The sequence below is a fragment of the Stenella coeruleoalba genome (assembly GCF_951394435.1).
Source record: "Stenella coeruleoalba genome assembly, chromosome: 10".
Taxonomy (NCBI): domain Eukaryota; kingdom Metazoa; phylum Chordata; class Mammalia; order Artiodactyla; family Delphinidae; genus Stenella; species Stenella coeruleoalba.
Window position 1 is genome coordinate 45,206,827 of NC_137156.1, and position 26,796 is coordinate 45,233,622.

A 26,796-nucleotide genomic window follows, 5' to 3' on the forward strand; every position below is an offset into this window, starting at 1 on the left:
ATGCCTGACATCCAACTGACTCATCTTCCCACTCTGCCTCCACCTTCAGACCCATTTTATTTTTATATTAAAAAAGGAAGCATCCAGGTTTTAAGGTTCAGGCCATGGACCACAGAATTCTAAAACTCTCCAGCCATACTCAATTTTTTACTCCTGAGAACAGATAATAACACAACTCAAAAGCAATCAACAATCATATATCTAAACCATGTGATTTTTTTTATTGGTGAAATTTAATTTGTCATCAGTGGAAAAAATCAAGTCTAGTTCACACTTTATTAAATAAATGGGAGGCTAATCTGTTTCACAGAGACCAAAAAACAAAAAGCATCAAACAAAAGGATGGAAAAGGTACCAACAATGAATGACTTTTCTGACCTCCCTTCTTTAAAATTCCCAGGAGCTCAATGGAATCCCACTCAAAAGTGTATGTTCAGGTTGAATAGATAATTTTTATCCTTCTGAACTCGGGACAAAGGTTGATGCTCAAAAATGTTTAACCTTCTTGGAACGCAGGAGGAGGAAAGGCTGATAGTGAACTGTCACAACTGATTATAATCACGGTTCAAGGGAAAGGTTACTCTGACAGCTAAATAGAAAAGGAGCTCACTTTCAACACTTATGCTGCCTATTTAAAAAGAATTATTTTTCTGCAGTAGCAAGTTGTAAAAATTAATAGCATGAAAGCACACATCCTGTTAGAACTCCATTGCTTCTTAAAGATCCACGCTTAGCTGTCCAGTTTAGCAAAAGTAAACAGAAGTGGTTTTTTTGTTTGTTTTGGGGGGGGTTGCATTTGGCAAAGCAGCTGAAAATTATAATCCATTCTCAATTATCCATGCCCATTTCTAATAGGGCTAAATAAAATTCACAGAGTTAATGAGAGTTTCAAGCTGTCTTAAGTAAGCTTTGAACAGAACTGGAAATGTGATCAGCTCATGGCCCTATTTAGCAACAAAGAAGTACAAATATGAGCAGCAAAATGAAAGCAATAATCTACCTCCGGAAAACCATCTCCTGAGCAGAGTCACATAATGGAACGTGATGTCAATACTAAAGATTAACTCAAATCGATTAGGCGACTCAATTGCTCACATTTCAGCCCTCATCAAAATTTCATGAGCTCTGTGAGAAGACATAAGTGCAATCTGCTGTAGTAAAGTAATACTGGAATGGAAGAATTCCACTTACTATGAAAAGACTGTAAGACTAGGTATTATTTGAGTTTCAGCAAGACAAAGTCATGCCATGTGATGGCATGTTGCCTTCGGGTTAGTTTTGTTTCAATAATGATTGTTCTCATATTAATAAATCTACAAAGAACAAAAATAGCAATCTCAGGGAAAAATCAGTTTTCAGATATTACAATGGAAGAATATGCCTATATAATTGCCCCATCTGTTTTAGAGTAGTTGTTTAAATTTTAAATAATAAGCACATTTTCCCACCATTCACGAACATGGTTTTATAAAATGTTCCAAGTAAAAAGCCAACAAATATGCCAATAGTCCTTCGTTAAAAGAAAAAAGAAGTAAAAAGCATCAAAAGATAGCCATGGGAATATTGCCCCCTTCTGTCTTTCTAAAAACCTTCTTATAGTAAATATCTGAATATGAAAAAGAATATGTACATTCTTTGCTGTACACCAGAAACTACCACAACATTGTAAATCAACTATACTTTAAATTTTCTAAGTAAATATCTGAAGTCTGGAAATGATATTTACAAAAATTTAGGCTCACTCTATGGAAAACAAAAGCCAGAAGAGGGACTTGATGAAGCAAAGTGTTGATGAGGTAAATTTTAAATGAAGATGTGTTTCTTATTTTTAAAGGTCTTAAACCTTTCATTATAAAAAATTTCAAGTTTATACAACAATAGAAAAATTTTTAAAACTACCATTTACACACACCCAGCTTCAACAATTACCATCTCCTGGTCAGTGTTGTTTGAATCAGACCCTAACACACATTTCTCTCCGTCGCCCCTTACTGGATTATTTTGAAGCAAACTCCAGGGATCTTATTTCATTGCTAAATACTGTAGTACATATCTCTAAAAGATAATGACTTTTTAACAAAATCACAAAACCATTGCCAATGTAAACATTAATATAAATTTCTTAATACCATCAAATATCCAATCAGTCCCCAACTTTCTCAAGAATTCTTTTTACATTTGGTTTGCTCATTGAAACAAGGCTTAAACATTACATTTGGTTGGTAGGTCCCTTCAATCTCTTTTAATCTATAGATTACTCCTGCTACTTTTTATTTCTTACAATTTATTCGTCGAAGAAATTGGAGTGTTTGCCCCAAAGTTCCCCAGAGTCTGCATTTTGCTAACTCTGTCTTCAATATATCACCTAACACATAGCTCCACCCTATGTTCTGTGTAACTCTGTAATTAGTACTAGCAGTTTGATACTGTTACCGGTCCTTTCATCAGCAGGCACCTGATGTCTCTCCTGCAGTGTCAGCGTCACTGACGATCACCATCACAGTCTAGGTCATTATTCACCTGGATTTGCAAAGTGGTGACATCGAATTCCATCACTCCTTCCCTCCACAACACCATTTGATTACCATGTAGAATAAACTCTTACAGCAAAGACACGACAATGCTTGATTCTTTCTCTTTATTATTTTCCAGAAAAGTGAGTTAGTTCACTTAGCATTCTCCAAAGGTCAACAATGAGAGTTTGGTTTTTTTTGAAATGTCATATATCACGGATTTTAAATATACTGATGTGATATTCAATCCACTGTGATCATTATTCTTATTGACTAGGCAGTAGGAGCCTCTCCAAGTTTAACTCCTGATTCTTCTGACAAGACCACAGTAATCTTTGATGCTTCCTTGTCTTCTGGTTTGACAAGATGTGCCTGGCTTTATGAAGTCTTGAAACAGGTACTATTACTTTACATGTATCTTAATGTAATATTAATAAACCACATATTACATACTCTCCTATGGTTCCAAACTTGGTAGCCAGTGTGTATATTAAAGGAGACTAAGTAAAGAGGTCAGTTTATTGACCATTAAATGTAGAATGGGATCCTGGATAGAAAAAACAAAGGCCAATACTGGAACAACTGGAAAATTTGAACACAGGTACACGTTAGACAATAGTATTGAATCAATGTTAAACTTCCTGAATTTGATAACTGAAATGTAACATATAAGAGAAAGTCCTTTGTTCTTAGGTGATATATATTTTAAGTATTTAGGGATGAAGAGTTATAATGTGTGCAACTTCCTCAAACTGTTCCCAAAAATGTGTGTGTGTGTTTATGTGTACAGAGAAATCAAATGGCAAAAGGCTTACTGATGATCTAGAGGAAGATTATACTGTTCATAGTTATTACTCTTGAACTTGTAAGTTTGAAATTTCAAAAAATAAAGAGTTGTCAATAAAAGGCAAAAAAAAAAAAAAAAAAGGTGTGTCGGGCTCATCTTCCCTTTCTCATTCTAGACCTGGAATCAGCCATTTCTCCAAGGAGCCTGTGATGGCTGCCGAGTGCCTGGCCGCCCATCCCTCCATCCCTCTATCCAGCTGTTGACCCTAATGGCTCACAGCTGCCCCTTCTTCACAGCATTCCCCTGGGCTACCCCAAGCTTCCTCACACCCTCCCTCTCCAGGAGCCCAGAGCCTGTGACTAACTCAGCTGGGGACAAAAGGCTGGCTTCCAGTTGAGATGAACTCTGTGCACTGGTTCCCTGGAGCCAATGCAGGACCAGGCAGAGCCAGCCCCTGCCAAGCCAGCATCTGACTTTGCCCCCACCCTCCCTGCTTCCCTGTTCCTCTCCTGACCCTCCCCCTCAATACATCACTTACAGCCTCTCAGGCTGTGCCTAAGGAACCTGACCCAAGACACAGCCTGGATTTGTTTCCATAAGAAAAAGAATTCCCTGGCAGTCCTGTGGTTAGGACTCCGCGCTTCCAAGGCAGGGGGCGCTGTTTCGATCCCTGGTTGGGGAACTAAGATCCCGCATGCCACGTGGTGCAGCCAAAAAAAAAAAGAAAAAAAAAATCTTAAAAATAAATAAATAAAATTCACCAATAAAAAGAAAAAAAGGAAATGACACAGGGAATTATAGTCATTATCCTGTAATAACCTACAATGGAGTATAATCTGCAAAAATACTGAATCACTATGCACTACACCTGAAACTCACATAATACTGTAAATCAACTATACTTCAATTTAAAAAATGAATTAATTTTTAAAAAGGAATGACATTAGGATACTGTAATACTGTATGGGCATTTCTACTGGATTGGTCACTATTTCTAGTCCTGTTCAGTGGGCAGAGCCAGGAAATTTTTTTTTTTAATGAAAAAACCTCACTGTGTGTTCAAACTGATATTTCCAATTCAATTAAGGATTTACTTAACTTTCCTGATTTCACACCTGCATCTCTTCTCTCTCCCAACTGAAAATCCTGGCTCTGAACACCATCAACATATCTACTTTATTTCTGAAGTTTTTCTGACACAAGAACACAAACCGATCACAAAATAACACAATTTTTTTTTTTTTTTTTTTTTTTGCGGTACTTGGGCCTCTCACCGGCGTGGCCTCTCTCGTTGCGGAGCACAGGCTCCGGACGCGCAGGCCCAGCGGCCATGGCTCACGGGCCCAGCCGCTCCGAGGTATGTGGGTTCCTCCCGGACGGGGGCACGAACCCGCGTCCCCTGCTTTGGCAGGCGGACTCTCAACCACTGCGCCACCCGGGAAGCCCACAATCTTTTGACTTAAAATGCAAGTTTACATTGTTTTAGATCAATCTTGCTTATCCCGGAGTACAATATTTTAACTCATGCAAATGTATTATACAATAGCCCTTAAAACCTCAACTAAGACTTTACATTCTAAGGAGTTTCTCTTTTCTAAGAATGATAGCAACTGTCATTTCATGCATATGAAACAGCATGTCTTGACATGTGACATTCAATCCACAGTCATGCCTGCACCATGTATATAAGAACACATCCTCCAATTAGTAAGTGAGTCTTTCCTTAGCAGTTGCTACTTGTACCTTGCTACCTTGTGTTTCTCACACTCCATGAGCTTTTTATTTAAAATAAGCTAAATGTATCTTCTCTGATGTTCTTATCATTTGGGCCCTTATTCTGTGAACCTTTACTGTGACTCTTCTGCCTCCTTGCCTGCAGCTGTTGTTTAAACTCAATTTCTTTTTAATTGCAGTAAAATACACAAAACGTAAAACCTACCATCTTAACCTTTTTAAAGCATACAGTTCGGTACTATTAAGCGCATTCACCTTGTTGAGCACCCAATCTCCGAACTCTTTTATTATTTATTTATTTATTTATTGGCCACGCCATGCAGGTTGCGGGATCTTAGTTCCCCACCCAGGGACTGAATCCAGGGCCACGGCAGTGAAAGCGGGCCTAACCACTGGACCGCCAGGGAATTTCCCCCAAACTCTTTTAATCATGCAAAACTAAAAGGCCATACTCATCAGACAACTCCCCACTCCCTCCTCCCCGCCCCTGGCAACCACGACATTCTACTTTTGTAACAGAGCAGGACCCTATGGGGCCTTCCTGGGACAGGCCTTCCCCCATATCCTCCGCTTTAGCTCCTCTCTGAAGTACCTAGATAATAGTATTTAATGCAAATTTCCTGAGTGGTTTTGCAGATGTGAAACCCCACCACCACTACTAAATGGAAGAACTACTTGATGACCATGAGCACAAGTCCCAGGCCTCCTGGAGCCTAAGGACTGATAATGTTAACCCCTGTGACACCACCCTGCTGCCTCACCATCAGCCAATCAGAGAACTGTGCACAAGCTGATCACATACCCTGAGACCCCTCCTCTCCTGGTCCTTAAAAATGCTTTGCCAAAACCCTTCGGGGAGCTCAAGGCTTTTCTGGGCAAGCCACCTCATCTCCTTGTATGGCCTTGCAATAAACCTTTCTCTGCTCCAAACTCCGATGTTTCCGTTTGTTTGGCCTCACTGTGCGTCAGGCACAGGAACTTGCGCTGACAATTTCTGTCTCTACGATTTGCTACTCGAGGAACCTCACAGAGAAATATTTGTCCTTTTGTGACTATCTTATTTCACTCAGCATAATGTCTTCAAGATCCATCCATGTTGCAGCAGGTGTCATGATTTCCTTCCTCATTAAGGTTGAATAATATTCCATTGTATGGATACATCACATTTTGTTTATAATTAATCCATCAATGCACCTTTTGGGGTGCTTCTACCTTTTGGCTAATACAAATAATGCTACTATGAACATGGGTGTACAAACATCTCTTTCCCAGACCCTGCTTTCAATTCTTTTGGGTATATATCCAGAAGTAGAATTGCTGGACCTTACAATTTCTATTTTTAATTTTTGAGGAACTGACATACTGTTTTCCAGAGCAGCTGCACCATTCCACATTCCCAGGAACAGTACACAAAAGTATTTAAACCTCATCTTAACATCAGATTAATTTAGGCATCTGATCTTCATCCACCACAGAGATGCTGAGCTGCACGCAGTGGGAGGTCAGTGCTGACAGGTCAAGGATATTCCCCAGCAACAGAGTTAATTAGCTACTTTACCATGTGATAACCGAGCACAAAGTGTGGAGGCTGCGGCATGGACTTGGTAGTATTAGACCAAAGCGGACTTGCCAATACATTGGTACCCTGGGGTAGCGGTACAGATAATGCAGGCTGTGAGCATGCTCTCAAAGGTATATAGCTACTCCTCAGGAATGAGTCAGGATGAAAACATGCATAATTCCTCCAGTCTATTGGAATCTATATTCTTGTCCCTGAAATTTCCCACCCAATCCCCAAGTGCTCTTGGAGCTGAAGCTCTTCCTAACAGACGGCAGGGACAAAGGACGTCTGCTTCCATCTAGACTGATGACCTGGGCCAGTCCTTACTCTCTGAAACTCACTTTTGTCAGACTGGGTTAACAATATTAAGCCCCATTCAAGATACAAGTTGCTTGTGCAGATTAAATGAGATCATGAATATGAACACACTTTTCAAAATATGAAGTGTGAAAAAAATGCACAACCTAAAAGTTGAGAGTTATGTTATATTCAGCAGACAAAACTGAGGACTTAATCCAGCAACACAGCCTCTCAGCTAGCTCTGAGGGACGGCTCCAAAGAGGCAAGCGGGGAGCCAGGATATACAGGAGTTTTTGCAACAAAGACCAGGTAGTCAGAATATCAAAAGATTATTGTTAATAAAGAAAACCAGACATCTCAAGTTAAGGAATTTAGCACTTTTCTATGTATGGGAAGAGCCTATGTCTGGGCTACCTGAAATCTTCCTTTGATATGTACCTCAGCTATCTGGGGCCAGTATCCTGTGCTTTCTCATCCTGAGTCCCTTTGGGGGGGTGCACAATGAGGGGAGACTGCAGTGACTGACTGCTAGATGGCAGGCATTCTTTGTTTCCATCCTGAGTTCCCCCAGGGCTCACTGTCAGGTGGCTGTAATGTGATGGCTTGATGGCTGCAACATCTTTTGCTTACTAATATGGCAGGTGGCATTTTTCATTCACAAGAGTTACTGCAAAGCAGCAGTTTTCCTGAAACATCACTGTCGTTTCCAGAACTGACCACTTTTCTCCCAAGGCACAAACTAAATTCTGTTTGGATATGTTCGATTGTTCAGTTTCCACAGTTTGATTTTTTTGAACCACACTCATCACCTCACAATTGGGAAAAAAAAAAAAAAAGAGAGGCACTATTGAGAGAAATCAGATGGATTCTTGCCACTCACCAGGAGGGGGCTGAGAGGAGCACAACAGTGATATTTGGAAGAACGGAGAATTAGGTCTAGGAGAAAAGGTCCAGAGAGATGGAACCATGAGCCCAGAAAAGAAGCAGCTCTTTGATTCTCAAGTACAATGAACTGGCTATGAATACAAGCCATCAGACAAGGGGAGACCTCATCATTGAAAGCACTGGACGAAGAGAGACAAGCTCTAGATCTTTCACAGTACCTCTTCACAGGTGGTACAATAGGAAATGGTTTTAAGTTGTAAACCACAGGATTTAGGCAAAGGTCAAGGAGTCACCCCAGGCAAACACGGCTGTTAAACATCAAACAGAATTCCAAGGGAAGAGCTGTGTCCTTTAAAATAAAGAAATTTATACCCATCTTCCCAGAACATTTTAACATTCTGGTTAGGTTAGAAATAAAGTAAAGACTGTTCTGGTTAGAAGCAAAGAAATAAACTAGACCATCTCTAAAGGAGCTATCTTTTCAGCTCTTTTATCCACCCCATCCATGGAAATTTTGAAGGCACAAGTGGCTATCTAAAAATTTTCTGGAAAAAAAAAAAGAAGACTAAAGCACACCTGGAGCCCATGCTCCACAGCAGGAGAGGTCACCGTGGTGAGGGGCCCGCAGGCCGTGGCAAGGGGTGGCCCCTGCTCACCGTAGCTGGAGGGAGCCCGTGCACAGCAATGAAGACCCAACGCAGCCAAAAATAAAAAGATAAAAAATTAATTAATTAAATTTTTTTTTCTGTAAGTTTTATTTCCTTGGAGCTTAAAGAATTTAAGGTTTTCAAGACAGCAAGTGGTGCTGAGTACAAGAAAGACAAAAACAATGGCAACAGGCCTTGCTTCAGTCAAATGCTGGCTTTGAAAAGAATCATGAGTTAGAAGAATGTGTTTATTTTTCTCCAAGCAGAGCACATGAACCCCTTCACCAAGTTCATTTTGGTTTCATGAGTTGTTTGAGAAACTAAACTCTATCTATATTAGCACCATTCATTTAATATAGACCATGTACGCCGCATGATCCTGTGCACCAATTATTCTTATAGCTACTGATAGCAGTTTTATAATAAATGAAACCTTTGGTAAGGTCCTGTAAGGGAGGTGTAGCAATGAGCACAGACTCAGTAAGCTGAATGGACATTATTCCACAAAATCCTTCTTAAGCAGTTAGCAAAAGAAATTTGACTTTATTCATTCAGTTCATTATCTAGAACTCCAAAGGGAAAAGGAAACAAACATTTCCTTTAGGAGCTTTGTATTCACCAATTAATTAACCCAAAGGAAGGTGTGAGCTGTAAGCAAGCCTTCCCCAGAAAGAGAAGTGTCCTGAGGTTATGCAAATAAAGCCGCATGGGGCTACACACTGGAAAAGGAAAGGGAAAGGGAAGACCACTGAACAACCTAAGCAGGAAAGGGACAGAGAAACATCCTACATTCTCAACAAGATCAAGGATGTCTGGCTAGTCTTTTCTACACAGCAGCAGGCTCCCGACTACAAAGATGGTCTGAAACCTGTTAATATTAATTTAAAACAAAGAAAAACTATGCAAAAGGGACTTCCATGGTGGTCCAGTGGGTAAGACTCCGCACTCCCAATGCAGGGGGCCTGGGTTTGATCCCTGGTCGGGGAACTAGATCCCACATGCCGCAACTAATGATCCCACGTGCCGCAGCGAAGATCTGGCACAGCCAAATAAATAAATAAATAAATAAAAAACTGTGCAATGTTCCAAAGTATCTTGCAGCCTTACAATGACCTAAGCTGCAAAGAGAAAAACAGAAAATTTCCCCAAGACTCGAAAACAAAATCCAACAACGGAAGGAAAAGGAAGGTGAGGTCAAGGAAGTGGTCTGGTAGGAGAAAAGGCAAGGCTGGGGAGGAGTAATGCATTTGCATGGGAAATCCTTTCCTGCTGCTCTTTAAAGTTTCTGCCTGCCATGCTGCCCTTTCTTGGTGGAAGGCGAACATCCTTCAGTGAAAGTCAAGAGCCCTGGACCCACCTCTGCATAAGCCACCTGGAATTTTTTTTCCTTTTTTCTTTCATTCTTTTTTTTTTTTTTTTTTGGTGTATTCAAGGGTTTGTTTTTCTGTGTCACTGAAAACAACAGATGTATTCAGTTGTGTGTACTTTTTTAAATTGTGTTTTCCCCTACCCCCACCCCCTACCTCTGGCGACCACCAATCTGCTCTCTGCATCATCTGTCTTTCTGAAGGAAGGCATCAGAAGTTAAAGGGCACCTCTGTCCTCTTCCTAACCTCTTGGCTCTGGAGGACCCCAACTGAGCCCTCAACGCCCTTCTCTATCAGTATTCACTTCCTGGGTTATCCTGATCAGTCTCCTGGATTTGATAATATCCATGTACTGACAACCCCATGAAATCCAGACCCTAGGAAATCTAGTAGATATTTCAGACTTAACATATCCAAACTGGAAATTTGATTTCCACCCCTCAGGCCACACCAGCTTCTTCCCCAGTGTTCACCTTTCAGAAAGCAGGACCGCCAATTGTCTGCGTTAAGCCTGCCTGAGTCAGAAGTACCAGGTTCAAGACATGGAAACAAGCTAAGTGTCCACTGACAGATAAATGGATAAAGAAGATGTGGTACATAGATGCAATGGAATATTGGCCATAAAAAAGAATGAAATAATGCCATTTGCAGCAACATGGGTGGACCTAGAGATTATCATAAACGACGTAAGTCAGAGAAAGACAAATATATGATATCACTTCTATGTGGAATCTAAAATATGACACAAATGAACCTATCTACAAAACAGAAACAGACTCACAGACATACAGAACAGACTTGTGGCTGCCAAGGGGGAGGGTGGTGGGAGAGGGAAGGATTGGGAGTTTGGGATTAGCAAATGCAAACTACTATATAAGGATGGATAAACAACAAGGTCCTAATGTATAACCCAGGGAAATATATGCAATATCCTGTGATAAACCAGAGTGGAAAAGAATATGAAAAAGAATATATATATATATATATATATATATGTGTGTAACTGAATCATTTTGCTGTACAGCAGAAATTAACACAACATTAAATCAACTACACTTCAATAAAATTTTTTTTAAAATGTATCAGGCTTGATAATCCAGTTACTGGGGGCAGGAGCCCCAGAGTGAAGGACAGAAGCTCGTGGGCCTCAGTTTTGCCAGCACAGGGAGAGGGCTACCGCTTGGCCGGTACCTGGGGGCGCTGGCAGTTTTTAATCAGAGAGTCCTTCACCTCTATGAGCTAGTGTCAGAGACTCTAAGTCCAGGAAATGCAGGCGATGGGGTTGACATGTGCACAAAACTGGAATCAGTGAAATGTAACAGGGACAGAGTCAGGGTGCCTGGTTATTTTCAGGTGCTCTAAAGTTTTGATTTCCCCTTTTTGTTCTACATTAACAGGCTCAAGTGAGGGCTCTAGGTAGAAAGACTCTTGCTGCCTCCCAGGTCCTCTGCCCCAGGAGGAGAGGCTGAACGAAAAGCATGGCAAGAGTGAGGTTTGGGGCTTATCTATGCTTTCCAGTACCATTTAAAAATAGGTTTTGATTGACGCAAAAGTTAAAAAACTTCTATGCAGCTAGGAAACCTGAGACTCAAACTGATGAAAGTATTCATTAGGATAAACCTCTAGGCCTAGAAACATGATCATTTGAATCTATTCCAACTGCTCCGGTCAGAACACTTGGGTTTATATCTTCGTTCCATCATCCACCAGCTGTGTGATGTTGACAGGTTTCCTCCTCCGGAGAGTGAGCACCTGCCCCAGAGAACTGCTGGGAAGATGAAAGGGGAGAAAACAGGGAAGCACAGAGACACCTGCTGCCTGTGGGCTGCCGAGGTAGCGAGCGTGCAGTGATGTGAGTGCTCCAGTGATGGTGGTGATGATGGTGATGTTTCAAGCTCTAGGATTCAGACCCAATTGCAATGTCAAAATACTAAAGAACCAAGGGAGATGTGGATCTAATTATCTTTTCTGCTCCAAGGTGGTAAAAATTCCTAAATGTTCCAGTGACATGTCTCAATATATAGGATAAGTCCCAAGACCTAAAAGAGAAAATCAGGATAAATGCTTGGCTTACTCACTCTTAGAAACATCTCATTTTTCAAAAGAGGAGCAAAGAAAACACATATATTACTAATTATGTTTATATTAGGATCTCCGTTACTAATTCTTATAGCCACGTTGGAGTACAAATGATGAATTCAGAAAAAGTAACTAGGTTGGAGCAGCCGGAGATGCTAAAGTATAATGCATTCCATGTGGCTCGGGGCCAGCTTCCTGGCTGAAAGTGCACTGTCACAGCTTCTGAGTCATCTCCTTCGCTGCTACGTCCTGTGTCAGTCTTTTGACTCGTGGGCCTGTTTCTTACTCAGACTGCTGCTAGAAACGCCTGGAGTGCTTCACATAAAGTCATTCAAATAATCCTGAGTCACCACAGCTGATTTATTTTTATTTCATCTCCAGGCCACCATCAGAGTTGACACTGACTCGTGCCCCCTCTCCCTCCCACTGTGTAAGCTGGAAAAGGCACAGGCTCCGGGCTCATGTGCTGGCCCTACTGGCTGCACCTAACCAAACCCAGAAGAGGACCCAAGGCCGGAGCTCAAGTCCCTACAGCATGAAAACAGGGAAATGTCAGCAGAGGCTAAGCAGGAATCACATGACATAGGAAGCCAACAGCCTCCTGCCACCAACTCTGACGATTTCCAGTCTACAAAACAATGACCCTAGGAGAAGCACACAGATGGAGGAAGTGAGCTTTACCCGCCCCAAAGAAGCTCCTGGAATGTTTTTATTGCCCCTAGCAACAAGGCAGCCTCCACTGCTATTTCCTGTCCTCTAACCCTGCTCCCTTCCAAATGATCCTTCTGAAGAGGAGAGGGCAAAGGCTTTCCTCAGGTTCCCTACCAGCAGTGACCACCAGATGCCGGCAGAGAGCTACAGGCAATGTCCAAGCTCAGGTCCTAATCACCGGACACCCAGACCTCTGCAGTAGCTACTGACCCGGCCCTGTCCTGCTCCCCTCTGACCCAGCCTGCTCAGGTTTAATTCCTAAAATCCTGCTATGATGATACTACTCATCTCTTCCAGGGTCTCCATGAAGCACAGAAAATGAAGTTTAAACACAGTGGTATTCCGGCCCCATCACTTTTTCCAGCTTTATCTTGTACATTTCTCATAATCCCCCACATCCAGCCAAACAGTTATCAGCACTTCTGCTTACTCTATTTCCCAGAGCTGACGTCTGCTGGCTCTCCAATTCCTACACATAATTAAGCCCAATTCAATCCTGTCTCTTCCATTAAGTAGTTACCCCCTAACCACCTTATTTCGGGGGTAAAAGAAAAAAACCTCTCCATTCTCTGAATTCCTATAGTGCCTAACCTACACGTCATGTATAAATATCATTCATTCATTTGTTCAATAAAATGCATCAGATGTCATATGCCAGGAAATATCCTAGGCCAGACGATGTGGACCCCAAGGAAGTCAAGGTCTGGGGGGGAAGGAGAGGAAGGAATTATCATGTACTGAGTATTTATGCCAAGCAGGCCACCTAATTCCACACGTCAGTTCATCTTCACCCCTCAGTGAGGTCGCCGTTGTTATTATCACTTCACAGTAAGAAAACTGAGTCTCGAGGAGTTGAACAGCTCGGCAAAGATGACCACGTATGTTTTTTACTTGCCAGGGTCCCTGTCTGTCCCCTCAGACTCTGCCCATCCTTGGTGACTCTGCCCGGCCCCCTTCCTGACTCACTGGGTTCTGGCCGGGCTGCACGCCTCGGCCACAGCTCCTGGGGAAGGCTGCTTCCTTGGTTCCAGCCCTCTGACCAGGACCCAGCAAGGCCCCTGCCGTCTGCCACCCCTGCAGGCAAGGGGTGGAAGGTAGGTAGATAGGTAGGTAGGTTCCACCTGAAGGCTGCTGGAGCATCTCAGCCCTGCCCATGCTTCTGGAAACAGTCCTTCCATTAAACTCTTATGGTGCCAGCTGTTTCCTGCCAGATACATAGAGCGGGAGTCGAACCCGTGTCCATCTCACTACGGAGCCTGCCTTTTTCACTTGAGTAACTGCGCTGCTGGAGATCTGTACAAAGGGCCGAGGACCAAAGCAGAATGCACCTCACTCTGATGGGAAGGATCAGAAAAGACTTTCCTGAACAAGCCGCCTGATCTCGAGTCAGTGTTCAGAGGTGAACTGGAATTCTCCAGGCAAACAGAGAGCAAGGAGAGGTGTTCCAGGGCAGAGTTACCAGGCATGGGAACTATGTCTTATTACCAAGGCAGTTAGGTACAGTGCTCAGGAGGGAATAAGGGGGGGTGGAGGGCTCCTAAACTTTGATGATGATCACGTACTTCTCCATCCACATAGGGAGATTAGAAGAAAGAATTAGCTAGATTCTGAGCAGGAGAAACAATGTGCCTATTCCCTACCTTCAACAGAGCCCTGTCACAGAAGATAAACCCAACGATTCAGCATAATGTATCCCTTAATGACCCTGGTCTCATCTACCAGCACCACCTCGAGCTGTCCCCCGGGCCTGCCACGCCGTCATGCCTCTGTGCTCTTGCACACGTTCTCCTCATCAGAGACGCCTCCCTCCACTTCCCACCGGATCAACTCCTCCTCTTTCAGGACGCGCCTCAGGCGTCTGCTTCTCTGCAAGTATTTCTGGCCATGCACCATGTTCCCTAATGCCGGGTGCACGGTCCACGGCAGCACTTCCCTAACATAGGCCTGCACTCCGTTTACTCGTGTGCGTGTCTGTCCATGGACTCAGTGGTGAGGTGCTGGGGCGCAGGAAGGCAGAAGGTTGCAGAGGAAGTGCTGGGGCCCTGGAGTCCACCGCCTAGACCCAAAGCCTAGACTCTACCCCCAAACAACTGGGTCAACTTAGGCAAGTTATTACCTCTCTGGGCCTCAGTTTCATCATTCAGAAGGTGAATAATTCCAGTTATACAAGTAAGCCCTCAATAACCATTAGTTATTAATACATACCTGTGCATCTCTTATTTCCTATATAAAAAAGCTTACGTTTGTTGAATGAATAAATTTTCCTACAATTTCCTGTTGCTCCGCGTAGATACCAAATTCTACTTAGCCTTTGTTTTATTCAATCATGAAAGGAAGGCTCTCATCTCTAAGTATGTGCTTATTTTACCATTGGCTAAACAGGACCTCTTCTGTAAAGGAATTCAGTTTCTTCCCATTGTCACTGGCCTGGCCGCAAACTCCACATGCGTCTGCTACACAGTTACCCCACAGAAGGGCAGGTCTGTCTTAATAATTTACAGAGACATATTATCACATCAAATCTTGCTGGCTCCCCTCAGCTGGCATGAGTCACGACAGTCATAGGCTCTCCACAGCACAGGAAGGACTCATAGGGAAACTTTTTTTTAATGCTGAAGCAATGCAAGATTACTGCAGTCATGAAATACTCCTTGAAAGTTTTTTAAATGTCAGTGTCTAAGCCCCAAATTCTTAACTGTCATCTTAATAATTAAGATGACGTATTATCAGAAAATGAAGTTTAAACACAGTGGTATTCCGGCCCCATCTTAATAATTTATCTTAATAATTTACAGAGACGTATTATCACATCAAATCTTGCTGGCTCCCCTCAGCTGGCATGAGTCACGACAGTCATAGGCTCTCCACAGCACAGGAAGGACTCATAGGGAAACTTTTTTTTAATGCTGAAGCAATGCAAGATTACTGCAGTCATGAAATACTCCTTGAAAGTTTTTTAAATGTCAGTGTCTAAGCCCCAAATCCTTAACTGTCATCTTAATAATTAAGATGACGTATTATCAGAAAATGAAGTTTAAACACAGTGGTATTCCGGCCCCATCTTAATAATTTATCTTAATAATTTACAGAGACGTATTATCACATCAAATCTTGCTGGCTCCCCTCAGCTGGCATGAGTCACGACGGTCATAGGCTCTCCACAGCACAGGAAGGACTCATAGGGAAACTTTTTTTTAATGCTGAAGCAATGCAAGATTACTGCAGTCATGAAATACTCCTTGAAAGTTTTTTAAATGTCAGTGTCTAAGCCCCAAATTCTTAACTGTCACAGCCCCGGCAACGAGTCCCTGTGTAAGAGCCCCAACCAAGACAGAAGGTCAGAGCACATGGAACAGTGTGCTCAGGAGAGGAGAAGGGGTGAAGACCAGGTGGGCACCAAGCTTCCCAGGTAACTATTCAGGTAACTTCCCTGGTAACTGGTAAGGCAGCTCGGCTGACCCAGGGCACTTGCTAGAAGAGGACAGCAGTGCCGCCTGGGAGCAACATAAAAGCCACCCGGAGGGGCCAGCTCCCTCAGCATCACCTGGAGGACAGCTGCAGATGAGGGGGTCGGCCCCTCCCTCCACACCTCACCATCCCGATGCTGCTTTGCTGTCACCCGCCTCCGCCAACTCAGCTCTCACCACTGCAGGCCTCAGCTGGGTTACTCCATGGCCCCATCCGGGCTCTAGACCCCACTCTCATGTGGTCAGGATTCACCAGCTTTCAATACCCCTGCCCACCGCTGACCAGCGCTTCCTGGGAAACCACATTCCTCGCTGGCACTCACGTGAGTTCCCGACTACTTGCTGGGACAATAAGAGAATAACTGAATTACTTAAAGTCGATCTGATCATTTTTGAAGACTAAGAGAAGGACCACCCCATGTGACAATGTATTTAATATTCTTTGAAAAGACAATTCCCTACTTACAGGTCTTCTGGTGGAAGCGCCTTGGACGGAGTGGTAGAATTCTGGCTGGACGCGGCTGCTTTTCTTGATTCTTCGTTTCCTCACTGAGATCTCCTGCTCGCTCTGGTGGTGAACCTCCACGGCAGGCTTGGCTTCTTCCAGCCGGGCAGCTGCAGCCGCTGCGGCCCGTCTCCTAAGGTGCCGAGGGCTGGCTCGGAATCCCTGGGGCAGGAAACACAAGCGAACAGATGCAGATTGGTCCTGAGTCAGTTGGGCAGTTCTCTGGGGCTAGTTGCACAGAGACGTCCAAAGACACCAGCTCTGTGAGCTCTCTGACCACTCAAAAAGTGAGCTCAAAGTGTAGCAAGGTTTGTGTGTCCTGCAAAGCATCTCGTGTTCCGGGACCCAGAGTTATTCTACCTTAAGAGATGTTTTAATCCAGAAATGCTAGTTTAAAAAAAAAGTAGGCAGGCATACTGCTTTACTTATGTGGATATAAGTCAAACTAAGTGTGAAGAAGGGGGACTCCAGGTGGGCGTCAGGATGGTACAGGGAAAGGACCCAGTATTACCCCAGGGAAAAGGATGCTCTGCTCCCCTGGAAGTGGACTGTGCAGGAAGGAAGTCAGGAATGCAAGGCATCATCATGAAACACCTTAAAGGGAGGGTCTAACACCAAATGGCGCAGGACAGTGCAGCAAACGGTATGGGTTTGGGGGGTCAGATGGGCTTGGGTCTAAATGCTGACCTGTTCATTATAGCTACACATTTATTAAACATTGATGATCTAATTTTTCCAGCCTAAGAAATGGATAACATTCTCCTCACAGGGTTTTTAGGTTTTCAATAACGTAACAGATGTAAAAGCAAACATAAGCAGATACTATGCTTAGACATAAAATTCTAAGAATAGCATCTGGCAGATACCAGGTGCTCAATGAAATGTTAACTTTCCTTCTTTTTTACAGTATGGTGAGTATAAGGACGACTCGCTGGGCAAGGAAACAAGTTCAGCTGTGCATCTGGGAACATGCACACGGTTTTGGAAAATACCAAAGAATTACATAAAATAACCTCTGTCCTGGAGTAGCTGACGATTTGCTTCAGAGCAGAAGTCTGCTGCAGAGTATACGAGCAGACTGGGATGGGCGACGCGGGGTGAGGGGCAGTGGAGGAAGCGAGGTGCAGACAGACCCTACAGGAGGAATCAATCGATGAAGCTGAGCTCAGCGGACCAGTGGAATGTGGAGAAGGGATAGAATTTATGTTCCAGGCAAGGAAACAACATAAGTCAAGAATGAAGAAGTAAAGTGATGGATTGATGGATGGATGGATGGATGGATGGATGGATGGAATGTTTATGTAGCAATAAGAAACACTGTTTGATGATGTGCACACCCACATGCAGGGGAGCGCACAAACGGACGAGGTGAGAATCTGCGGTGTGATGATGGGGCCCTAGACACCAGGCTGAGGATGAAGGAGAAAAAGACAGAAGTTCCAGGTGAGCCACAAAGTCAAAGGAGGGCGGAGGTCAACAGAAATCAACAAGGGAGGAAATGCAAATGGATCTGGCAAAACTGAGGTCACAGTTTGGGCACTTTCTTCTTACCCCAAACACATGAGCCTGTTTCCACGTCTCCTCTGTGTGCAGGCCTGGGGGGAAGGCGGTCCTCAACCCCAAACAGGCCCAGAACATGTCCAGACTCCCATGTAATCCCAGGGCTGTGCAGCAGGTGCCGTGAAAAGGATGGAGAAGGGGAAACTGGGCCAATGGCTAAGCCGGGCTGCTTTTTAAATATGCAGGTTCCTGGATGTCCTCCCCCTACGCCCTCCCTCCCCACACACACTCACGCACACATACACCACACTCTGATAGCTACTGAGGGGTTTAGTCACCACTAGGTGGCACTGATTTCCAGAAACTTTTGCTCTGGTGGAATGAACTGAGTGTTCTGATGATACACTAGCTTCTGCCACAGTGGGGTGAGATAAGCATATTTCTTAGGTAAATATGCAGACTCTCCTTCTCTTATGCTCTTAGGAGTAACAAACAACCAAATTCTACTTAATTTCTATTATTACCAATAGTCCTCGAGGGCCTACAAATTCTAGAAACTCTTAGGAAAACTACATAAAACTCACTTATAGTGACCAAAACAAAAAGTAAAACATGTTGGTACAGTCATTCTGGAGAACAATAACCCAGTAAATCCACACCCCTGTATCTACTCTGGAGAAACTCTAGCAAGTAGGCCCAAGTAGATATTCAAGCACTGCTTACAATAAAAATTAGAAACTGTTTAAATCAGTCTTTCTTAAACTTCTCTCACTTTCACTCCACCTTCACATTTTTCTAAGATTTGAGCACCATCATACACACCTCTGTGATTTATCTTATATCCAAATACACATGGACTATTTTAAAATAACTTCTTACAAACACTACAGGGCAGTACACAGACAGCAAGCAGCCAGGCTATCTGGGTTGACACACAGCCTCTGTCACTTCCTAGTTATGTGACCTTGAAGAGTTACTGAACCATATCCTCATCTGTAAAATGGAGATTCAAAACAGTACTTAATTCATAGGGATGTTGAGAAGCATAAATGAATTAATAAATGTAAAGTACTTAGAAAAGTGCCTGGCACACAGCGATATATAAGGGTTGGTTATGATTATTAGGTATATTGCTTGTGTGAATAAAAGATATTCTTAAAGACAAAAGTGTGTTATTAATCAGATGTAAACAGGAAAATGAATCACACTGCAGGTGTGCCCTGCTGATAGACACATGAGGTACCAACCACCCTGGTCATCAGGAGAGAGTTCCCTGCTCTAGAGAATCCCAGGCACTTGTCCTGAGAGTCCAACTGTCTGGGCTAGAACCCCAGCTCTCCCACTTACTAGGTGTACGATCTTGGCCAAGTTACTTCTCTGAGCCTCAGCTTCTTCCTCTGCCAAATGCATACAGTATTCCCCCTCTAGTAGAGTTACATGGTACTTAGATGAGATAGTCCACATCAGCCTCTTAGAACAGTACACAGATGACAGTAAGTAGTCAATGGACCCCCTTATTATTATGGTTTCACTTCCTGGATGCTACAGCAGCAACTCACCTGCCAGCAGTTCAGAGCTATGATCACAAACACTGCAAACAGCACACAGTCATTGCTGAGCAGGCGTTTTTTTAATCTCCCTAAACCACTGCAGATAATTATTGGTTTGGGGTTTATTACACTTGCTTGTCCTAAATACTATAAAAAATAAGCCATGACTTTTAACAGAAGGAAATTTTCTTTTAAAACAGTAGGTGGTGCTATAAGCTCTCACAGGTGTTAACGGGATTTGATGGAGTCAGTATAAAGTCCATTTCTCCCTCTAGCCATTTGATCTTGCCCGGATGCCCTTCAACCAGTAGGTGATGGGAACTTGGCAGTCTCTTGGTAGTGGACTTCTGCCATATTTAGGCCACACTGTTTTTAAATTTATTTATTTATTGATGTATAGTTGACTTACAATGTTGTGTTAATTTCTGGTATACAGCAAAGTGATTCAGATATATAGACATAGACATAGATATAGACATAGATATAGATATTCTTTTCCAGATTCTTTTCCCATGTAGGTTATTACAAAATATTGAGTATAGTTCCCTGTGCTATACTCGTATACTTGTCCTTATAGATGATCTATTTTATATATAGTAGTATGTTATCTGTTAATCCCAAACTCCTAATTTATCCCTCCCTCCCTTTTCCCTTTGGTAACCATAAGTTTATTTTCTAAGTCTGTGAGTCTATTTCTGTTTTGTAAATAAATGCATTTGTACCATCTTTTAGATTCCACAAATAAGTGATATCACATGATATTTTTCTTTCTCTTTTTGACTTACTTCACTTAGTATGATAATCTCTAGGTCCATCCATGTAGCTGCAGATGGCATTATTTCATTCTTTTTTATGGCTGAGTAGTATTTCATTGTACATATTTACCACATCTTTATGCATTCATCTGTCAACGGACATTTAGGTTGCTTTCATGTCTTTAGGCCACCCTGTTTTATCAGCACCCTTTGGGCAGTAACTTCTCAGATGCACAGTCTTGATACACAGCTAAGTCCAGGTTCTCCACAGCCCACTCTACATCTTCCCTCTCAATAACCTGGTATAGTTCCCAGGGAGGCTCACGGTCAAGGATTAACCCATTGCAGTCTCTCTGCTTGGACACTGAATGTTAAGCAGAGGGATGTAAAGACTGAAAATAGCAGAAGGAATTCATCAGTCTAGTGGATGCACCAAAGACCTTTTGAAGCTGCCTATTTCTGTTATAACAATTCAGTTTTGGTTGTAAATTCTACCATACATTTGTAATAAATTCTCTTTTGGTTTAAGTCAGAGTCAAATTCCATTGCCTGCAAACAAAACCCCTGATGCACACTCTTTCTGTTAGGTTTCACGTGGCTAGCTATTTTCCTCACACATCAAATACTCAGACTTAACCAGGCTGTTTGTTTAGACTGTCAAAAAAGGGAGAAGATATTAATAGCAATAATTTACTAAGCACCATTTAGGTGCTAAGCCTATTATATCCACTTCATAGACAACCAAACTGAGGCTTACCAGGACTAAGTAACCTACCTAAGGCCAAAACTCACAAATAGAAAAGCTCGTCTTTCTAACTCCAAACCTGTGCCCTCTCCACTTTGCTCTTAGGTAGGGAGGTTATAAGGCAGTAATGCATTCAGAGCTAATCTTCTACATATACTCAGAACATATGTTGACTGATTAAAACAAGAAATGTCTATAAACATTTTAGATAAGTCAGGCAGAAATTGAAAAAGTTAACATTTTCAAGGAAGAATTATTGTTATATAAGATCAAAGCACCATCCAGTTTACTGATGAAGCATCTGAACAAATGGAAACTTAATGCAATAAGTATTTTATATAGAATTGTTTTTGTGTTATTGGTGTACCTGAAAAGCTAAGGTTTATAGGTAAAGACATAGATTTACCATATTCAAATATTATGAAGCTCAATAAGCTGCTGTTTATAAAGCACGTAATGCCCCATAAAAACCCTACGATTCTCCTCATCCAAGGCTAGAAATAAAGTATAGAGCAGAAGTTCTTGAATCCATGGATAAAATTCAAGGGAGATGGAGCAGGCAATCAATGAACTCGGATGGGGAAAAATATGTCTTTATTTTCACTAAACTCTAATTAAAACCTAGCATAGGGCTTCTCTAGTGGCTCAGTGGTTAAGAATCTGCCTGCCAATACAGGGGGCACGGGTTCGAGCCCTGGTCCGGGAAGATCCCACATGCCGTGGAGCAACTAAGCCCATGTGCCACAATTACTGAGCCTGTGCTCTAGAGCCCGTGAGCCACAACTACTGAGCCCATGTGCCACAACTAGTGAAGTCCACGTGCCTAGAGCCCATGCTACGCAACAGAGAAGCCACCTCAATGAGAAGCCCATGCACCACAACAAAGAGTAGCCCCGGCTCACCACAACTAGAGAAAGCCTGCGTGCAGCAATAAAGACCCAATGCAGCCAAAAATAAATTAATTAAATAAATTTCAAAAAACAAACAAACTTAGCATATCCCTCAATTATAAATGCAGGCCATAAACCTGGTATTATTAGCAATATCTGACTTTTGCCCCTAAAAGAAATCACAGATATTTAACTATTAAATTATAGTGGCTGAAGATATCTTGAAATACCATTTATATTCATTGTTACTTCAAAATCAAAATAATTATTAAATCTGTCACTAGATCTTGTTATTTAATGCATTAATAAATACATATATTGCTCTGTTAAAAAAATTTTAATTGTAATTTTAATTGAAGTAAGGTTGATTTACACTGTTGTGTTAGTTTCAGGTGTACAGCAAGGTGATTCAGTTATACATATATATATTCTTTTTCAGATTCTTTTCCATTATAGGTTATTATAAGATATTGAGTATAGTACCCTGTGGGGTACACTAGGTCCTTGTTGGTTACCTATTTTATACAGAGTAGTGTGTATCTGTTCATCCCATATTCCTAATTTATCCCTCCCTCCCTTCACCTTTGGAAACCATAAATCTGTTTTCTATGTCTGTGAGTCTGTTTCTATTTCATAAATAAGTTCATTTGTACTATTTTTTAGATTCCACAAACGAGTATTATCATATATTTGTCTTTCTCTGATTTACTTCACTTAGTTAAAGATAATCCCTAGATCCATCCATGTTGCTGCAAATGGCATTATTTCACTCTTTTTTATGGCTGAGTAATTTTCCGTTGGATATATATACCACATCTTCTTTATCCATTCATCTGTTAATGGACATTTAGACTGTTTCCATGTCTTGGCTACTGTAAATAGTGCTGCAATGAACACTGGGTGCATGTATCTTTTCAAATTAGAGCTTTTGTCTTTTCCAGATACATGCCTAGGAGTGGGATTGCTGGATCACATGGTAACTCTATTTTTAGTTTTTTGAGGAACCTCCATACTGTTTTCCATAGTGGCTGCACCAATTTACTTTCCCAACAACAGTGTAGGAGGGTTCCCTTTCCTCCACACCTTCTCCAGCATTTTATCATAGGTAGACTTTTTGATGATGGCCGTTCTGAACAGTGCAAGGTGATACCTCATTATAGTTTTGATTTGCGTTTCTCTAATAATTAGCGATGTTGAGCATCTTTTCACGTGCCTGTTGGCAATCTGTATGTTTTCTTTGGTCTCTTCTACCCATATTTTGATTTTGTTGTTTGGTTTTTTGTTATTAAGTTGTATGAGCTGCTTGTATATTTTGGAAATTAAGCTCTTGTCAGTCAGTCGCATCATTTGCAAATATTTTCTCCCAGTCCATAGGTTGTCTTTTCATTTTGTTTATGGTTTCCTTTGCTGTGCAAAAGCTTATAAGTTTGATTAGGTCCCATTTGTTTATTTTTGCTTTTATTTCCAATGCTTTGCGAGACTGACCTAAAAAAACATTGGTACAATTTATGTCAGATAATGTTTAGCCTACATTCTCTTCTAGGAGTTTTATGGTGCCATATCTTATGTTTACACCTTTAAGCCATTTTGAGTTTATTTTTGTGTATGGTGTGAGGGTATGTTCTAACTTCATTGATTTACATGAGGCTGTACAGTTTTCCCAACACCACTTGCTGAAGAAACTGTCTTTTCTCCATTGTATATTCTTTCCTCCTTTGTCAAAGATTAATTGACAGTAGGTGTGTGGGTTTATTTCTGGGCTCTCTATTCTGTTCCATTGATCTATATGTCTGTTTTTATAACAATAGCACACTGTTTTGATTATTGTAGCTTTGTAGTATTGTCCGAAGCCTAGAGGGATTATGCCTCCAGCTTTGTTCTTTTTCCTCAAGATTGATTTGGCAATTCTAGGTGAAAATTTTTTTTAACAATTTATAATTATATTTCAATTTAAATGGTTTCCTCTGTAATTCTGTTTATTATTTTATGCATTTAAAAACATTCTGAGAATGAGTCCATGAGCTCAACCTGTCAAAGGGGTTTGTGACATAAAAGAGGTCCAGAATACAGAGAACCTCAGAAATGTCCATAAAGAGACTCCTAGCTGCTCACCAAAATCTGTTTGCCTCTTTTCCTTGGGCACAAGCTAGACTACATTTCCCAGCCTCCCTTGCAGGTAGGCAGGGCCATGTGACTGAGTTCTAGCCAATGGAATACGGACATGTATGCCACTTCTGGACCCAGCCCATAAACAAATCCTACAGCCATTTCTCCACGCTCTTCTCTTTGGGCTGGGATGACCTTCAGAGAAAGCTTGAAAGTCACGTATTAAAGATGGCAGTGACTTCATCACCCTGGGTCCCTGAATAACTGCCTGGAGGAAGCCACTCTGCCAACCTGTTCAACCACCTGCACCTCTAAATGAGCAACAAATATACATCTATTTTGTTTGAGCCATTGAACATTGTACATTGAAGTGTGCATTTGCCATAGGAATTTCCATGACCTAATCAGTGGTTCTCAAACTTTATCAAGCATCAGATCCTCCAGGAAAGCTGATGAAAACACAGATTGCTGGGACTTCCCTGGTGGTCCAGTGGTAAAGTATCTGCCTTCCAGTGCAGGGGACATGGGTTTGATTCCTGGTCAGGGAACTAAGATCCCACATGCCGTGGGGTAACTAAGCCTATGCACCACAACTACTGAGCTCATGCACCTCAACAAGAGAGCCCATGTGTCACAAACTACAGAGCTCATGCACCCTGGAGCCTGCGCACCACAACTAGAGAGAGAAAACCCACATGCCACAACTAGAGAGGAGCAGTGTGTCTCACCATGAGGACAAGGACACTGGCAGCAGAAGTTCTGGGAAGTACTCCTTGGCGTGAGTCCTCCCGGAGTCCACCATTAGCCCCACCAAAGAGCCCAGGTAGGCTCCAGTGTCGGGTCGCCTCAGGCCAAACAGCCAACAGGGAGGGAACCCAGCCCCACCCATCAGCAGACAAGTGGATTAAAGTTTTACTGAGCTCTGCCCACCAGAGCAACAGCAAGCTCTACCCACCACCAGTCCCTCCCATCAGGAAACTTGCTCAAGCCTCTTAGATAGCCTCATCCACCAGACAGCAGACAGCAGAAGCAAGGAAAACTACAAGCAAGGAAAACTACAGCCTGTGGAACAAAAACCACATTCACAGAAAGACAGACAAGATGAAAAGACAGAAGGCTATGCACCAGATGAAGGAACAAGATAAAACCCCAGAAAAACAACTAAATGAAGCGGAGATAGGCAACCTTCCAGAAAAAGAATGGAGGCAAAGATCAAGAAGATGCAAGAAATGTTTAACAAAGACCTAGAAGAATTAAAGAACAAACAAGCAGAGATGAACAACACAATAACTGAAACGAAAAATACTCTAGAAGGAATCAATAGCAGAATAACTGAGGCAGAAGAACAGATAAGTGACCTGGAAGACAGAATGGTGGAATTCACTGCTGTGGAACAGAACAAAGAAAAAAGAATGAAAAGAAATGAAGACAGCCTAAGAGACCTCTGGGACAACATTAAACGTAACAACATTCGCATTACAGGGGTCCCAGAAGGAGAAGAGAGAGAGAAAGGACCTGAGAAAATATGTGAAGAGATTATAGTTGAAAACTTCCCTAACATAGGAAGGAAATAGCCACCCAAGTCCAGGAAGTGCAAAGAGTCCCATACAGGATAAACCCAAGGAGAAACATGCCGAGACACATAGTAATCAAATTGGCAAAAATTAAAGACAAAGAAAAATTATTGAAAGCAGCAAGGGAAAAGCGACAAATAACATACAAGGGAACTCCCATAAGGTTAACAGCTGATTTCTCAACAGAAACTCTACAAGACAGAAGGGAGTGGCATGACATATTTAAAGTGATGAAAGGGAAGAACCTACAATCAAGATTACTCTACCTGGCAAGGATCTCATTCAGATTCAATGGAGAAATCAAAAGCTTTACAGACAAGCAAAAGCTAAGAGAATTCAGCACCACCAAACCAGCTCTACAACAAATGCTAAAGGAACTTCTCTAAGTGGGAATCACAAGGGAAGAAAAGGACCTACAAAAACAAACCCAAAACAATAAAGAAAATGGTCATAGGAACATACATATGGATAATTACCTTAATTATAAATGGATTAAATTATCCAACCAAAAGACACAGGCTCGCTGAATGGATACAAAAACAAGACCCATATATATGCTGTCTACAAGAGGCCCACTTCAGACCTAGGGACACATACAGACTGAAGGTGAGGGGATGGAAAAAGATATTCCATGCAAATGGAAATCAAAAGAAAGCTGGAGTAGCAATACTCGTATACTTTTTAATTGAAGTATAGTTGATTTACAATGTTGTGTTAGTTTCAGGTGTACAGCAAAATGATTCAATTATACTTATACATACATTGGGTTGGCCAAAAATTTCGTTCAGGTTTTCCTTAACCATCTTACGTAAAAGCCTGAACAAACTTTTTGGCCAGCCCAATATATATTCTTTTTCAGAAAAAAAAATGATACAGGGCACAGTCACATAGGATTAGCCAGTGGGACAGCCACTCTGCTTCACACAGTCATTCAGGGCACCAGGCACCTTCCACCTTGTGGCTCGTGAGGTGCCCAATGTCCTCTCCACATTGTCAGTTTATGGAAAAAGAGCCAGGATTGTGTGCAGATGGTGTTCATCGGCCAGGCCTGCAAACAGCAACCATGACTTCTCGCACTTCATTAAACAGAACCTATTTATGTGGGCAATCAATGAACTGC

The 26,796-nt window shown here is 42.1% G+C and overlaps 1 protein-coding gene across 11 annotated transcripts in view; it reads right to left on the reverse strand.

Moving 5' to 3' along the window:
- DST (dystonin) overlaps nucleotides 1–26,796 on the reverse strand; it is a 496,974-nt gene that overhangs the window by 433,392 nt on the left and 36,786 nt on the right. For all 11 annotated transcript variants that reach the window (XM_079934485.1, XM_079934486.1, XM_079934474.1 and 8 more), the window contains exon 3: nucleotides 16,518–16,718. In XM_079934485.1, the coding sequence (XP_079790611.1) occupies nucleotides 16,518–16,718 (201 nt within the window). The remainder of the gene's footprint in view (nucleotides 1–16,517; nucleotides 16,719–26,796) is intronic.